This window comes from Tasmannia lanceolata, unplaced genomic scaffold, assembly GCF_043159265.1.
Source record: "Tasmannia lanceolata isolate RefF3 unplaced genomic scaffold, GAP_Taslan_0.1 ptg000005l, whole genome shotgun sequence".
Taxonomy (NCBI): domain Eukaryota; kingdom Viridiplantae; phylum Streptophyta; class Magnoliopsida; order Canellales; family Winteraceae; genus Tasmannia; species Tasmannia lanceolata.
Genome location: NW_027518682.1, coordinates 17,548,052 through 17,566,211, shown reverse-complemented (window position 1 = coordinate 17,566,211; position 18,160 = coordinate 17,548,052). Strand labels below are relative to the sequence as shown.

The following is an 18,160-nucleotide window of genomic DNA, read 5'->3' as shown; positions in this document are numbered from 1 at the left end:
TTTTAACTCTGAAAAATGTAAGATTGACCCTACTAGGACACTTCGATGGAAGATCGGATTTGAAATGGATCATGACCAAGATGTAGGAATTAGGATCCGAAGAACATTCCAAATCCGGTACGACTGACGAGAAATTTGAATGGATCTTGACTAAGACATTGGTGTATCCGATCTGAAGTGGATCCGTTTACACCTCTAGTCATCCATAATGACTTAATCATATCGAATACCTAGTGACACGTGTTGGTTCATGCTGATATAACATCCTATGCATAAAATACGGATACTTGGCCGTGCAATTCAATATTGTTGCCTACCAAATATCATTCTGTAGATTAATAAAATGAAATACAACTCATAACATCTTTCCATTCTTTTGTTGTTCTGATAATTTTAGTCGAAGTTTGAGAATTTTAGTTAAATTTCATAAATATCAATTGAAATTTTGAAAATTTCGACCGAAATAGAGATCTTGAAGGAATCCATTGAAATTTTGTGTCGGTGGGGATGGAAACGAAAACCTTATCAGATGTTTTGGGAAATTTAAAACCATGATGCAAGGTGGGACAACCTCTCTTATTCGACGGTAGAAGTGACCAAAAATCAGATGTGGTGTACATGGGATCATGGATGTGACTATACTAGAAAAAATGGGAGTGGAAAAGGGTAGATGCTTTCTTATGAGGCAATTAAGTTGCTTTGCTTTCCCATCAATAGTGAGAAAGATGAATTCCAAATTTGTTTGTTATGTAACAGAAAAAAGTGGTACAATAACCAACCTCCCGCCCCCGCGAACGGTTTCTGTGAGAATGGTTCACGTTTTTTTTCGCCTTTAAAACTTTAACGAATAAGGATGAATTCCAAATCCTGTACTTTGCTTTATTTGCAAAAAGAGTCTTCTAGTTCGACAATTTGTAAATAGAGTCAATCACGTATAATAGAATTTTCCAAACCAGCTCGTGGGCTCATGGCATCAATATGTAACCAAAATGCCCATGGCAAATTTTTTTGACTTTCAAAAGACCAAAATGTCTATACGTGAAAATATGAAAATTACTTTTGTGAAAGGCCAAAATACCCGTGCTGTTCAGTGATACGTTATGATCAAGGTTTAAAATTTCGGTTTCGGTAACCGTTTCGGACCCCACAAAAAACCGAAATTTCGGTCCGAAATTTGGTAATTTGGTTCCAAATTCCGGACTTAAATTTTGAAATTTGGAACCGAAATTTCGGACCGAAATCCGATAAATGGCGAAAAATTGAATTTTGGAAATTTTTGGTTTCGGTCCCCACCGGTATCCGAAATTTTAGATTTCGGTCGAAATTTTAAACCATGGTTATGATAAGGTTGGTTCCACCAACTCAAGTCCAACCCATGCATTGGGTGGGTTCCTCCATTTTGCCTCATGTTTTGATGTGATAGGTCCCATGATCTCCACCTCAGCCGATGTGTATGGTGAGGCCCACAATTTTACATGTAATGTTTTGATCGGTTGTATTGATAAGGAAGCTAGTGTATAAAGAATGATAGTACCTCACCCTTGATTCAAAACATGTCATGGGTATTTTGGTCCGTTTACAAAGTAGTTTATCTCTTATCGTGTACAAGAAGGATATTTGGTCACAGATTGATGGCATGACCTGTTTGCAAAATTCACTTAAATGTATGACTGTATGCAAATTGTCAAATTAGAAGACTTGTTTTGCAATTCACAATTTTTTTTTTATATTTTTAGCTTTTTTCACACGAGAACTCAAGTTTTAGTCAAGTTTATAAATTTCGGTTTCCTTAATCATGGAAATGGAAATGTTTTGGCTCCGATTGGAAATTTCGGTGTAAATCTTGTAAAATCATGGAAGCATATGCCAATGAAAGTTCTTCGGTGAAAATACCAAGCTACTTCATTTGAAAACGGTGAAAATATTTAGCCACAAATTGGCCCACAAATTGCATAGTCAAATCCAACTAACTTTCCTTAATTGGAGGAGTTACACTACACGCTAAGATGATCCGGGACCACTTGGTCTGGTTATTATGATTGGATCCACTGAGGATGTCCTACCTACGATCTATTTGGATTCTTCACTAATTAATCTTACACATGTTACTCTCCTACTTTTCAAAAATCATACTAAAGGGCTTACAAATAGATGGTCCAAAGAAAATATAGGCAAGGTTTCACATTCCACAAACAGAGAAAATGTTTTGGGTCGACCAAGGAACCCGAATTCAACCCGAGATTTTTAGCTTAAGAATTTTTAAAAATGTCGGGTTCACTCGGGTCGGGCTACCCAAGCCCTCAACCCGAACCCGACCCAAACTCAACCTAGGTTGAGAAAACCCAACCTGAACCCGACTTTTTCCCTGGTTGAACCTGTCGGGTTCGGGTTGAGCCCGCCCAAGTTGCACCCCTAATTCCTAAGAATGCGATATATCAGAACGCTTTTATGTTTTTGAATGAACACTTATAAGAGTGTCAATGGACCTAGACAATCTGTTGTCTCCAAGGATTCGAACGTCAAACGATAGGATTTGGGCATAGCATCTGGATCCAAACATGTCCATTGGATCGCTATCTAAAGTCCGAATCTGAATGGAGGTGTGCCAATGTACAAAAAAATCCTTTAAATTCTGTCTATTCACGAAGGTTAGAGACCCTACTCGATTCACTTTCAAGATGCCTTGATGGTGAAATGGTAGACACGCGATGGTTAAAGCGCCCAACTCATAATTGGCAAATTCGATTTTATTATCCTCTCTCTCTCTCTCTCTCTCTCTCTCTCTCTCTCTCTCTGTTAGTAGCATCTGCCACATGCGCATGTTAAATTGGAACAAATAAAAAGTGATGACAGCATATGCAGGGCACCGTCAAGAACCGAAGAACGTCACCATCGCAATGCCTTCAATTAAGAAATAATACAGGCCGCTTTTCTCGCATCCCGATTGTTTCATCAATCAATAAACTGTTGTACCGATTTTTCCGCCACAAACACCGCTTTCTTTCTGTATTTGACGGATCTCGTTCCTTTTCTTCTCTATAAAATATAAGCCTCCATTACTCTTTTCTCTTCATCCCCATTTCCCACTTACCCCTTACCTTCTCTTTTCCGAAGGCAACATGGCAAGATCTCATTCTTCCTACTTGCTCCCTCTGTTGCTTCTTATACTTTTGACTTCCTCACTAGTTGAGGTGAGTCTTGCTCCTTTTAGTACCAAATTTCTCAGTTCTTACTCTTCTTTTTTTTTTATTATTATGACCACTTATTCTTCTTAATCTCTTTCCTTTTATATGCAGAGTTATGGTCCTGCAAAGCTCCGTTCTACAGGTAATTTTGTGGCTTAATTGGTGTAGACCCAGTTGGGTCTCTTTGTGCCTTGTTTATTTTCCTTGACAAAACTAAAAAATGTAAGATGGTTCATTCTGAGATCTAGCTAGAAGAATAAGCTAAAATGGTGCAAGTTTTAATATTTTTTTTTGGGTAATGGTGGTGATTTGAGGAAGCTAAAACAAGTTGTGTATGCAGATTGCGGAGGGAGGTGTTCTTATCGGTGCTCGGCAACGTCGCATAAGAAGCCATGCATGTTCTTCTGCCTCAAGTGCTGCTCCAAATGCTTGTGTGTTCCTCCGGGTACGTATGGCAACAAGCAGGCGTGCCCCTGTTACAACAATTGGAAGACCAAGGAAGGAGGACCCAAGTGTCCTTGAAGATGCACTGGCTCTAGATTTCTATATTAATTGACGTGAAGTTAGTGTTGTTGTCTGTTACTCTGTATTACATTTGTGGCTTCCTTATAAAAGAAGGGAGGCAAACTTGGTTTGTTTGGTGGGTTGGTAATGGTTCTTTGGGGAAGAGGAAGGACCCAAGCATGTCTTGAAAATTTCTCATTTTCACATTTTTAGGGCTTTGATCTTGGGATATATATATTTGAGGGAAATATTGTGGAAATAGAACACATCTATACTATGTTGCCTAGGAGATTGATATTTGCACTCTCATGTTTTGATAATGAAACTCCATACTTTATTAAACACTTTTTTAATTGGCTGTCAATAGCATTTTAGAATTACTAACAATGTAGTTCCAATGAGATTTACCGACCATCGATCCCGCAATTTCAAATCAAGTTTCCCAGCTACTTTGATGTGTACGTTCAGTAGAAGTAGACTCTATGTTTAATATTTTAAGGCAAATGATATCAGCACGACCATATTTTGTTATTTGCACGGTTCTAGCTTGTCTTTTCTTTTTTTACTTGGCTCGTGAGAGCTTTTTCTGGGAACTGTAATAGCCTTTTTGCCAGCTCTTTAAATGCTAAAAGACAAGTTAGGAGCGTGCAAATAACCAAACATGGTTGTGCTGATATCATTTCCCTATTTTAATACCCATTAATTTGGTCTTAAGCTCCTCACTGGAACCGGCATGTGATCCTAGGAACTCTCTCAGTGAGATAGCTGATCATGACCCATCTATTCTCGAAACAATGAATATATAGGAACAAAAGAAAAGACTTAGGGCATCTTTGGATGCCCTTGAGATTTTCTACACATTTTCCTATTTGCATATAATGCTCTCTTTGCAAATAAGATTTGACTTGAAATGATATTATTTGAAAATAAGGTCTGATTTGGAAATCACCAATGAAATTTCGTTACCAATCAATTTTGGGTCCCACATGGGACACTAGAATTAGATCAAGATTGTTTATATAGTGTGACACAATAAGACGACGTATATTGTCCTAGTTCATCCCTAACAAATATCTATCCGCAACTTCAATGCCTTCTTCTCATCAAGGGTCTATGATTATCATATCACCAGGGGACCAATTGCAATGGACAGGATTCATATGCCTCACTACATCAACAGTCATCTTTCCCTGAAAAAAAAGTGTCTATTTTTTTTTTTCAAAATAATTAGTGATTAACCAAGTGGGGTCCAGTGGACCAATTAATTAGAAAATAATAAAGGGAAAGTGATATTGTATTTTTAATGGGTAAGGTGGGGTTAGGCAGGACCCCCACCAGATATATTAAAGAGAAGAAAAAGGTTCAACGAAGAACCCGAAAAAACAGCCCCACACTCGATCAAGAGGGGGAACAAGCTCAGTAAAAGAAGAGCACAAACACAAATACACAGAGCAAACAAGCAGAAATAATAGCAAAACAAAGCAACACCAGCAAAAGAACCCAAGGGAAATTGATAATTTTTGACAGAAGAGTAGGCTGTCCCAAATAATAAAATGGGTAAATGTATCATTACTTAGGGAGAGAGAGAGAGAGAGAGAGATTTGATTCGGGGTTTAAAACTTCTTTCTGGGATGTAATTGGGATTTATTTGCTAGCTAAGACTTGTATGGCTTTCAATTGGACGATGTTGGAATGATCGGGGAGTGTAGACATATCAAAACACGCCTTTGAGGACTGGATTGGGTCTTCCCCAAAGGGTTTTAGGCGATCTCAGTAAGGAATATCTATCTATCAATATAAAATATATATATATATATAGCGAGAGTCCTCCTCTACCAACTTACGTGGATTTTTTTTCTTGCGGTTTTTCATAAGGTTTCTGAACATGCATCGCTCTGAGCTTCAACTGTTATGATATTAGATCTAGATTATGCTTTTCCTTTTACATTTTCTAGTATATGTTTGAGAACAGTTTGGTTCTTTAGTGTCGCCTAATTAACTTTCTACTAACGTGTCTCATTATATTAGTGTTCATCATCGAGTATCAAAGTAATTCGGATTGTCTCTTCTCTAGAATTTTGTGAATTTGAGTTATTTGCGTTCTTATACAAGCATTATTTTCATGATTTTAAATGATCAGTTTTTATTTTTGTCAGTTTTATTGAGAAGTTTCTAGAATTTAGGGTTTTATTTGTGGAAGTTAAAAACGAAGGAAAAGACATGGACAGCAAAGCTTTTTAAGATGAACATTTTTCAAGAAATATCTCTTATCAGGGTTTTAAGTTATTTAGAAATCTTTAGAACTATTGGAGAAGCTTTATATATTGTAAAGCCTTAATGCCATCGAATACCTGATGAGTTTATGAATGAATTTGCTTGCAACCTTTGCGAAAACAAGGGCGTGATGTCTGTTCTTCGAGATGTGATGCCTTGATCCCTTCTGTGTGATGCACTAGAAACCCCTTGGTGTGATGCCCTGGATTTAGTTAGTGTGATCCTATCTATCTTTTTAGTATCTTGATAAAAGTTCATCGTTTTCCTGTAGTTCTGCATCATTTTTGGTATCAAAATTCCAACAATCAATTTTTTCCCCTTTTGGTCCTGCATCACACCTCCTCATTGTACTTGGGTCCAACAGAAAATGAAACTAAGAAGCGAGTCGTAACAAGTACCTCACATCTTTTCATGAACCATTGTATCTTGTATGGTTGATGATGCTTTTCTTCTTTCACTTCTTATTTGTCCACCATCTCTCTTGAAACAATGCACTACAAGAAAAAGGGTTATTACCGACGTTCAGTTACCGGCGTTCTTAGAAAACGTCGCTAATATTGTATATACACCAAATGATATTCCCACGCCACTAAGTTGTGCCGTCCAAAAAAATATACACCGACGTTCACTGAGTGTCACTAAAGTAGATATATTACCGACGTTTTGTATTGAAACGTCGTTAATTAATTTTTGCATCTTGGAATTCAGCGACGTTGGGGAGAACATCCCTGGATATAATATTCACCGGCATTTTATATCAAACGTCGGTGGTTCTTTAATACAAAACTCTTGATATTTTAACTCTATTAGGACACAAAACTAGGGCTGCAACTCGAGCCGGGTTTTACCCGACCAGACCCGAAAATAGCCTGGGTTGGGTCCAGGTTTCATGGGTTTCGGGTCGAGCCGGGTTGAGCATTCAAAAGCCCGTATGAATCTCGGGTCGAGCCGGGTTTGAAGGGGCCCGACCCGACCCGACCCGAGTTACATAAGTTATAGTATGTACATTTTTTTCTATTGTTAGTTAAAAGTTAAAAGTGAAAACCCACGCACCCACTGTTATTGTATGTGAGTGTAATTTCTGCATCTATGAATTGAGTTGATTCAAGTGTTTCATTCAGCATTGTTTGATTGTAATTACAACATTGTTTGATTCAGTATTGTTTTTGTAATTACAACATTGTTTGATTCAAGTGTAATGCCAGTGTAATTACATCATTGTTTGATTCAAGTGTAATGTGAGTGTAATTTCTGCTTCTATGAGTTGAGTTGCCTTGCCAAATAAGAATTGTCCTTAAAAGATTGCGTCAACATGAAAAAACCCGACCCGACCTGAACAGACCCGAGATTTATCATGGGTAGGGCCGGGTTTGGGAATCGTGGGTTTTCTGGAAAAAAAACCAACCCGAGATATTTCTCGGGTAGGGTTGGGTTCTCCAAAACCCAACCCGCCCGACCCGAGTTGCAGCCCTACACAAAACACATTCCATCGATATTTTTTTCTCTCCCGTGCACAAAAACCCTCTCCGGCCTCAACCCGCGGCCATCACCTCCACCATCTCGACCGTCCAGTCACCCATCAAAACCCTAATTCCACTTTATCCTCCAAGCTGCCATCCTTGCAAACCCATTTTCCTATCACCATTATCATTGTTATTCATCTTCTCCTTTAGATCCAGCCACTCTCCGGCAACCCCGTCAAATCCGGCGAGATCTTCACTACTCCGGAAACATCACCACCCCCACTCTTTGATCGGAGAGCCTCAAGCTGTGGGGAAGGATCGGAGTAGGATTTTGGGAGAAAGTGTTGAATTCTAGGGTTGTGAATTTGGGGGAAGCTGAACAGGTTCTTGTATGTGAAGATAAGGATTTGGAGCTGGAGGCTTTTCCCTGTAAATAGAATTCTAATTAGAATCCTAAAATCCGGATTCTAAAATCATTGTATGCAAGTGGCCATTAGATACAGGCCCCTTTCGTTGGCTCTGGAGGCTTTTCCCTGTAATCTGCAAGAACATCTCAATCGATACATGGATGGAAGGTTATTCTCTTACACTATTCTTTCTTTTATTTAATTTAAGTTTTCGCTTGAATTTTGAGATGTGTGTTCCTGAATTTTTTATCCTGATAAGCATTTGAATTAGTTCAGCCAGAATTAGTTGAAACAATCTTTTATTTGTCTCTGATTTTTAATTGCATTTCTGAATTTTTTAACTTGAAGCTTTTTTATAAACCTAATTCCACACTTCAAATCATCCTAAATCCCCTGCATTTCCACAAATAGAGCCCTAAATCGGCACACCAATACATACATTTTTGTATGTATGTATATGAACACCAATACATACAAAATACCACTGAGTTTCACTTCCGTTGAAGTGCTAAGAAATTTATTTAAAGTGTCCAGTCTGAAGAATTAATTTCATTTCATAAAGTCAAATGTTCAGACTGTGAAATATTTTACATGGGACTCTTATCTGTTTCTTTTGTTCTAGACCCCTTGGCTAGCCTATTATTGAATTCTGTTGAATTCAATTTCAAATTTTGAAGCACTTTCAGGCTTTGCTAGTGATGGAGCATGGGGTTTCCTTTAATGTTTCCATCCAATGAAGCCAAAGTGTGTCCTAATTTATGCTGTTGCAAATGACTGGAACTATTATATATTTTCCCGTCCTTGTGTCCTGTTCTACTTGGGAATTTGGTCCATTCTGTGTCTCTTTTGACTTTGTTTGAATGTAGTGAAAAAAGGATTCTAGGCCCCTACGATATTGGAGAGGCAATAGGTCCTTTCCTTCCTCTTTTGCAATCATTGCACAAGCATGCTAGGAAACAATGTGGAAAACTGGGGTGGAGATGGGGGGTGCAAAGATGGTCTTGTATCACCTCTCATGTGCTTCCCTCCAACACAATCTGTCTTTCCTGCATTGAATGTCAGTTTCGACCATTCTCCTTATCAATGACTGGTTTACATTTCTAAATTCTCGTGAAGAATGACTAGACTCACGTTGTGGAATGCCTAATCCCCCTGATATTTTTTTTCTCCAAAACCGCTGAATCTGAATCCATCTTGGCATCCCGAAACCAAAATCGTTAGTGTACTAATGGTATACCATACCAATATGTGTTACATAATTATGCTTATTTGAATTGCATGTGAAATGTGGTGTATGCATTATGTGTAAATATTTATATGAATTATATATGAAATGTGGTATGCACTGAATTATTAGACATTCGCAAAATTGCATGTCATAAACATTCGCAACAATACAGTCTGTCATTACGCTGGCAGGCTTAGAAATTAGGAGCTGATAAATTTGCAAACCGTGGATTTATACTTACGGATTGCATGTCCTCACCTATTCTCTTCTACTTTGACTGTCTGTTTCTTTATAGTGATAGTATTAGTGATAAAAAGAAGAAAGCAATCGATTCTATAATGTTAGGCATACTGCCTCCTTTTAAATAATTGATGAAAACAATTTCATGATGTACATCTTGATTTCCGTCAGTACTGTAGTGTCATAATTAAAACGGATTTATGCCTTTCAAATTGAAGAGGGCTTATGATAGTCCATGTGTTGTACCCAAGGTCCTGTTTTATTTGCTGGAAACTGAGACCAGTGAGTGGTAATAGCTCCGTCCTTTAGTCTCATTAATGAAAAGTTTTTGGTATAATTTTTCTCTGACTTGACAGTGTTCAATTTTTAAGGAATCATGATTTATATGGAATATCTTTTGACAGGTTCTTGCGGAACTGTATATCATGGTCTATGGTGCGGATCGGTATGTTTTAATTTCCTTTTTACTTTGATCTGTTGAACAGGACAAACAAATAAATGAATCTAGAATACGTGCAAGCTTATTGGTAAGGAACTTTGAAACTTTTTATGTCCCTAAATTTCCAATTTTCTTGCAGGATGTCGCTATTAAAGTATTCTCCAAACAAGAATATCCAGATGAGGTCATACTTTCCTTTAGGCAAGAGGTGCTTTTCCAAGTTATGCTTAGAATTACTATCCAACAATCCAAACAGAACAATTGTGCTCTGTACATATGGTTGGGTATTATACATAACTAAATTATTTTCAAACGAGAAAAATTTCCTCTTTTCAGGAGCTTCCAATCTCTTTTATGCCAACCTAAAGGGATTCAAAACTGAAAGGCAAACTAAACCCTAAAACATTCTGGTCCTGAACCAGTAAAATCATGTCAAGAAGTGATCGTTGTCTACTGTTGCTATATTTCTCGGCAGACTAGAGTTTAGATTGTTGTCCATCATCAAAACAAGTTGACTGGTGACATAGTTTGAGGAAGAAGAGACCAAAAAGGCTGTGTCCACCAAGGACAAGGACAAGGCTTCAGGTCCAGATGGCTTTACGATAGCTTTCTAATACAAGTAAACTATTGGCAAGCCACTATAAATAGAGAACTTGGTTGGGAATTGAACAATCACACAAACTATTGGCAAGGAATTTTCTTTTTAACTGCTCGATGAATTCTCCTAATTTTAAGAGTAGTCATTTAATGTATATTGCATTTTATTGACTCAAATTATTTTTATTGTGAAGGTATCACTTATGAAGAGGCTACGACATCCAAATATACTACTTTTTATGGGTGCAGTAACTTCTCCTCAGTGTCTTCGCATTGTTACAGAGTTCCTTCCACGGTTCGTTCTTCATTATTCTTTCTAGATACTTCAAATTGAATGATATATGAATCATGTCTCCTGTTATGTACCGATATTATGTAAACCATACATGTGAGACTTCTTGAATGAAAATATTGTTTTCTCTATATTTTATAAATTTTTGTGACTGATATGCTCATGCATGTCTGTTATTTCATGAAAGTGGACAAACATGTCCCATTGGTCTTATGTCAGTTGTTTCGTTTATTTTACGGTGCCTGTCTCACCATTTCGGTCGCTTTATTCTTTTTTTCTTTTCTTTTTTTGTGGAAAATTTTTTCCCATACAAATATCCATAACAGTAATAAATTTTGAGAGCAGTCAGGGTTAAACAATCTTTCTGCACAGCTTCCATCAAGAAAACCACATAATTTTCTGCCCTGGTTCTCGCAGTTTCCGTTCTCTTAAATCTTCCATCTAGCCCATTTTTGACACTTCTTGGACTTCTTATTTTTAAAGAGATGGATGAGTTCTCTTCTGTGGATTTGTAGAATCTAAAGATCAGGTTGAAAAGTGAGCTATGTCACCTGAGCTTGCTCTTTTGCAAAATTCTGCTATCCTCTTATCTATAGATCTGCATAGGACCTACATTCTTAAAATTAAAGCGATAATTGTGGCAAAGGCTAAGCATAAATACATTACAGATCATCCCTGACTGGTAGAACAAAACTGAAGCATTGATATACAAAACGTGTACTTGAGTCATTTTATCAGAATTGACCTCAAATTTTGTATTAAAATGAAGGTCTAGAGAGTTAGAGGTGGTTTGCAGATGTTCATATTCTGCCCAATGAAACTCCTAACTAATGCAATATCTTCTGAAAATGTTGTGTTCTTTCTGATCGATTCGTTTGTCACGATTCATGTGAAGAAATAGCCATCTCATTCTTGACAAGTGAACTTCTCGTGAGTGCAAAGCAGTATCTCTCCATTATGTGCAAATTACAGAGGTTGAGTTGATGTTCTTTCATACACAATAGATTTGTTTCTCAAGCTTTAATTCTAGGCTCTTGATGTGCTTTATTTTTTTCATGAAGTGTCATGCATTTCAGATTAATTTTTAATACACACTACTCATATTTCTTATTTTAACATTCATGTAGGGCAGTACTCTTGACATCAAAAGTACCTAGCTAATCAAAATCTGAGGTCTTTTTATTTCTGGACTTCTTAAACGGTGCGTGAAATCGATGTGCTTAATTTATACGGTTCTGAAAGCGAAGCCCATAAAGTTTGAGCCCAGACTTCCTAAATGGAAAGAAGCAGCAGTCATCGACCTTGCAATTGGAACTGAGGACAAGATTGCATTGAGTTGTGGGGTAGTTGCAGCCACATCTTATGCATGTAGTTTTCTCCTTTAATGTTTACATGCCTACTGGCCGGAGAAGATTAAAGCTTTACGTTGTAAAATAAAAATGTTTTAGCTTGTTTACACAGGTCAATATATTGTCATTGCTTGTAACTTTAGTTTTTTATATAACAACAATTTGTAAACATGGTTTATTTGAATGCGATTGTAGTGTGAGGTTGTATAATAAGATTGTATCCCATATTACTTCTCAGTTTGAATGCCCGTAGCTAAAGATTGTATCCGATATTACAGGTTAAATCCCAATATGATGGGCTCATTCAGAATAAGTGGATTTCCTTTTCTTTCTTTTTTTAAATATATCTATATTTACCGACGGTCAGGACTGTCGGTGATTCTAACATCAAACTATGGCCACACATTTTCAGCGACGGTACAAAACGTCGGTGTATTCACCGACGCTCACAAAACGTCGGTAAATTAGCTATCACTGATGGTCCGCGTCGGTGTAGATACCGACGCTCACAAAACGTCGGTAAATACCGTATCAAAGGCCATGCATATCTTTTAATGACAGTCATGACCGTTGGTGTAATATTACATACACCGACGCTTTAGTTAAAACGTCGGTGATAAGCTTAACACCAACATTTTTTATTTATTTTTAACGATGTTCATAAACGCCGGTATAAATGGATACACCGACGCTTTGAAATAAACGTCGGTAAATACCTTTAGGCACGGTAGTATCAGTGACGTTCACTAAAAGTGTCGGTGTAAGTTACACCGACATGCAGTGGCATATACACCGACGGTCATGGCCGTCGGTGAATGTCACTTTTCTTCATTTATCTTGATATTACATAGCTTTCCTCTTGAGCTATACCTTATTCGGATGATACTCGATCACTACCATGCTTTTTAATTGATGATTTGGAGGTGATTACAATGTCTTTTGAATCAACACACACTCTCCACTTTTATCTTTTGGTAAGAGAATCATCTCGTCTATCTCGGTCCTCGGTACTAAGTTCACTTTCTTTTATTAATACCTATCTTTGCCACTCAAACAAGAGAATCATCTCGTCTACGATCCTCATTTTGAGAAACTTGAACATACATTTTATCATTGAGTTTGGGTATTCCTACCTTTATTCTGAAGTCATAGACTGACAATGCCGTTCTTTCATTCGAGCAAATCTATCACAATAATTTCATCCTTAGTCTCGACATCGAACTTTACATGTTGGAGCCACACGTCAATTAAAAGGACCGATTTTGGCGTGTTCTCCATCATTCAACTCCTCATTAACATCAGTTTGATTCCTCTTTTTCAATCCGCATGGTGAATCCACAACCAATGTGAGTCAATCTATCCTTTATGATACCCGGTACATGGGGGTATCATCTGGTGAATCCACAACTGTTCTTCTGTTGAGATTGTGTAATATCTTGTGAAAGTTGATTTTGAAAATTTTGGACACTACCCGGTACTTGGGGGTTGGGCCCGTATTTGGCATAGACCTTAAGAATAGGTCTATAAGCAAAAACTATAACTTTTGATGTATACAACTAAGACTTTATTATAACAATCAATGACTAAATGACATTTACTTTTGGATGTCTTGCTACCAAGATTCTATAATTGATGGTAAAGATATGAAAAGTTATAGTAGCCTGATTAAGTTTTGGAAAATGGTAATTTAACTACATCTTTGTTCTGAAGTATTTACATAGAGAGGTTTTGTTGAGGATGACGAGGACTAATTCACATTCTTACAAAAATCACATGGATTCTCACGGTGCCACACAAGAGAGCAAGAAACTTAAATGTGGAATTGCAAATAAAACTCAATTTTGGAATTCTATGATTCATGTCCAATCACAACAAATGGATGTCCGAGAAATAAGACTTCCACAAGATAAGTAGAGATATGACAAAACCAACCTCGCCTATGTCCTAAATGTAACCAGCCTCACCTCTGCCCAAGAACTGAGACTTCCACAAAATTGTATCCCTTAGGAACCACATACGCACCTTTGGATGCATACGATTCAAAAAATCAAAATTGCGAAAAAAAAAGAAAGAATTCATTGAACTTATCGAACTAACCTCTCACCGTGAGATAGGACAAAACCCAAACCTCGCCTATATCCTAAATGCAACAAGAAAAACGGTTTTAGAATTATCTCTGAAGGCCATTTTGTTTTCTTATTGGTTATGTAACCAGTAGGTCTAGTTCCTCTGCATATTATTCTAGTCCTGTCTTTTGCATTCCTTTATTTTTTTAATTTTTGTGTTTTGTATTTTGCAAATTTTTAGCTTTTGGTATTACTAATAAAGCATTACTTCTTTTATTATTCTAGATGAGACCTATGCATTCTTTTCCATTACTAAGCTTCGTTTCTTATAGATTCCATGAAACACGACCTTAAGAAAAAATTTCAATGTTGTAAGTATTGCAACATCCTCTCCCTTGAGTTCTCAAGTCCACCACCAGGTCTGTTTCAATTCACTATTGAACTGTGGAAAGTATATTGCACTATCAGTGGATTTTAGCACTTCAGATCTTTTGTGGGATTTATCTACAATCCTACAATTCTTTTTCTTGTACTTTTGAAAAGCTTTGGTCTACTTGAAATCCCATCAAATACGCAGATTGCTACATGTATTTCGTCTCTAGTGGTTAGGATATAACTACAATTTGCTTCTAATTTTATGGGTACCGTTGTTATGAACATATCAATCATGTTTAGTGGAATTATTCTTCAAAAGACAGTTGCAGGTTTAAAATAGATGACTTGAGGGGAGCTGATGCAGGGGCCAATGTAGGACTGGTGCGTCACAAGCAGAACAGTGAATATGACACTCTTAATCAATTGTAGGAAAATGACCAAAGTGGCTGATTCAATCAATGTTGGAGTCACCATACAACATTAACAAGAAAGGCCTAAACTGTCATTAACAAGGCTCAAAAACTCTCAGGAGCCATTTGGATATGCGGATTTTAGAATCTTGGATTTCCTCAACATTGTAGATTGGAGACGAGAGAAGAAAGAGACCAGCCGTCGTTTTCTGATTTCTCGCCATTCTTTCCGATAGCAAGAGAGTAGGAGATTATCCCATGTTTCTAGGTTTTAGAAATCTCAGGATGTGGGAGAGATTTCTAAAACCTGGATTTCTTACTTAAAATCCAAGAAACGCTGTCAGGACAGCATGCAGCTGCTTGATCATGAACCCTCTTTTACACTGTTTTCAACTAACACCTGGATTCCAAACGGCCCCTCAGCATCTATATCTTTCAAGAGAACAATTTGTGTAGTACAATCATTGGTGCCTCTTAACAATCTTCTCTACATTCCAGCGGACAAATATAAACGGGCAAGTTGAAACTACTCAATTCTCAGGCCAAAAGAAAGATTCTCTCCCAATTGGTTGGATCGTCGATGTGATGATTTACTTCACGGGCAAGGTCTCTGGGTCAACTACAGGATGGCTTTTTGCACCAGGGAAAAGAATTGAAGAAGCATTTGACTCCTTCATGCATGCTCCACTTGGCTCGAGGGGGATTTAGCTCAGTTGGTAGAGTGGATCTATTGCAATTGGGTCGTTGCGACTACTGGTTGGATGTCTAATTGTCCAAGCAGTAATGAGTCTCTTGTACATGAACCAGTGAATCACTTTTTCGAAGTAATGGACCGAAACATGCCACTGAAAGACTCTACTGAGACAAAGATGGGCTATCAAGAATGTAGAGGAGGTAGGAGGGGTAGTTATGGATTGTACATCTACGATAGATGGAGTCGGTGGCTCTCCTAGGGTTCCGTCATTTTGAATCCCTGGGGAAGAGGATCAAGTTGGCCCTTGCGAACAGCTTGATGCACTATCGCCCTTCAAGCCTTTAAGCGAAATGTGGCAAAAGGAAGGGCTAATCTATGCTGCCCCAAAGGGTAAAGTTCGTTATTGATGACCAGTTAGTCACTATCTTGGATGATGATGAAGAATTGGGCTCAAGAAAGGTAGAAGTTATATGTTACGGTCCTAAGTGGGGGCCCGTCTAGGTATGGGACTGGGTGGGACCCAGCCTGGTATGAGACAGGTTTAAAGGGCCTTGCCTAATGCGTTCCATCAGTTTTGGAGCTTTTGGCGTATCGGTAAGGTACCTAACATTTGGTATCAGAGCAGCCACCGAGTCCCGTGTTCAAGTCACGAAAGGGGCGACCTGATGAAAGGTAGAAAGGGCGACCTAGAAAAAATGCCAGAGCGAAAGTCGTCACAGTGCGGGCTGCCAAGGATGGGGGATTCGAAAGCGTGGTGGTTTGTTACGATCCTGAGTGGGAGTCCGCCTAAGTATGGGACTGGGTGGGACCCAGCCTAGTACGGGAAAAGTTGAAAGGACCTTGCCTAACGCGTCCCATCAGCTCTGGAGCTTTTGGCGTATCGGTAAGGTACCTTTGTTACGACCTTGACTCGGGTCACAATGGATTGATGTTCTCCGGGGGAAATCGGCCTTCTGACCTGCTTCGAGGGAAGTGTCATCCTCCTTTGTGCGCAAGCCACAACTTCGTGGAATAAATTTCTTCTCCTTTCTTCATCCAATCTGCTACAATTATTTACAGAAAATAACTTCCTACGTGCAACACTAACTCCTAAACTTTAGCAAACTTTCCTAAAAAATTGCAATGTGATAAAAATAGCCTACAGAAATCGTATTAACTAAAATCCACCAAATAATTGACGTCTATACCCAATCCCTAAAAATTCTCAACAAAACAGATATGTAACATTCCACCCCTTTGGCTCATTGGTGAAAGATTTGCGCAGAATCTTTCAAAATTCTTCCCTCTTCTCTTTTTCTTTTTCCTTCTCGCTCCCTTTCTTCTCTTTGTCTTGCGATTAGTCACTAAGTGTTGAGGAAGCTCCATTTTCAAATTAATCTGATCGTATTTTTCATCAAAGCTCCATTGTCGTGCTTGTTTGGAACAATTGGAATTTTGACGCACGAATGGTCGTGGATGAGGTTCTTTTTTATGGTGTACAGGCTGAGAGGAATGAAGGATCTTCCGACGGCAAACTCGACAATTCTAAAAATCAACGACTCCTTGCGTTTGTGGCATTTTCTCTTCTGTTTAATTTCTTTCGCTCTCTTCTTTCCTCCTCCTCCCCCTTTTCTATTTCTTTTTGTCTTTTTCGTCATACACACCTTCTCAACGGTAATCTCATTGAACCTTTCATTCATCTCCTTAAAACATGGGGGTTCTTCTATCTTCACACCAAACGAAAGTACCATCTTGTTGAACTTCGCATTCATAGCAGAAAACATCTCATGCATCACCTCGATCATTCTCTCTTGTCCCACAACAAGAGAACTCACCTTTGCTTCCAACCGTCCGATCGTTGGATCATCCATGCCTTCCTCTGATACCACTTTGTTACGACCTTGATTCGGATTACAACGGATTGATCTTCTCAGAGGGAAGATCGGCTTCTTGACCTGTTTCGAGGGAAGGGTCATCCTCCTTCGTACGCAAGACAACTCGATGGAATAAATTTCTTCTCCTTTCTTCATTCAATCTACTACAATTATTTATAGAAACTAACTTCCTACATGCAACACTAACCCCTAAACTTTAGCAAATTTTCCTAAAACATTGCAAAGTGATAAAAACAACCTACACAAATCGTATAAACTAAAATCTACCCACCAATAATTCACGTCCATACCCAATCGCTAAAATATCTCAACAAAACAGATATGTAAGCATTATGCAACATGTAGTGTCAAGACTTAAATTCCTATCGTATCAGTTCGAGATAGTCAATTGTATCCCCGTCGACGTGAGGCCACCCAAAAGAATGAAGACGAGCTCACCGGGTGGAAAATGCTGGCGAAGATGAAATTTCACCCCCTATCTGAGTAAGGTTGGGTCTGGTAATTAGCTTACAAGGAAGGCTTGTGCCGGTAACTCTGCCAAGGCATGATCCCCCTTTATATAGTAGGGCTTGATAGGCAGGACTATAAGCCCTCTCCCCAGGGTCATGGTAAGAGAGCAGAGAAGGAAGATTAGAAAAGCAAGAAGAAATGGGGAGCCCAACCCGCGCGATCTTATGCCACCCCCACCACCTCTTTACACCAGCTTCCCGATCAAAGAAACTCAGTGATATTGGTCACGATGTTATGAACATATCTACACTTT

General features: G+C 38.4%; 2 protein-coding genes across 3 annotated transcripts; both read left to right on the top strand.

Annotated features, from left to right (window-relative positions):
• The first annotated feature begins 3,037 nt into the window (after window positions 1–3,037).
• Window positions 3,038–4,042, top strand: LOC143876750 (gibberellin-regulated protein 5-like). Its single transcript, XM_077378446.1, has 3 exons — window positions 3,038–3,191; window positions 3,297–3,327; window positions 3,526–4,042. The coding sequence occupies exons 1-3, from the start codon at window positions 3,120–3,122 to the stop codon at window positions 3,705–3,707; spliced, it is 285 nt and encodes a 94-aa protein (XP_077234561.1). The 5' UTR covers window positions 3,038–3,119; the 3' UTR covers window positions 3,708–4,042.
• Window positions 4,043–7,445: 3,403 nt separating this feature from the next.
• LOC143876748 (serine/threonine-protein kinase CTR1-like) lies at window positions 7,446–12,215 on the top strand. 2 transcript variants are annotated; one of them, XM_077378445.1, is made up of 5 exons: window positions 7,446–8,001; window positions 9,706–9,746; window positions 9,880–9,948; window positions 10,532–10,632; window positions 11,762–12,215. In XM_077378445.1, exons 1-5 carry the CDS (start codon window positions 7,995–7,997, stop codon window positions 11,784–11,786), a joined length of 243 nt encoding a protein of 80 aa, XP_077234560.1. In that variant the 5' UTR covers window positions 7,446–7,994; the 3' UTR covers window positions 11,787–12,215. The 2 variants fall into 2 exon arrangements, with proteins under 2 accessions (XP_077234560.1, XP_077234559.1); XM_077378444.1 differs by having other exon boundaries at window positions 11,757–12,215.
• The last annotated feature ends 5,945 nt before the right edge of the window (window positions 12,216–18,160 follow it).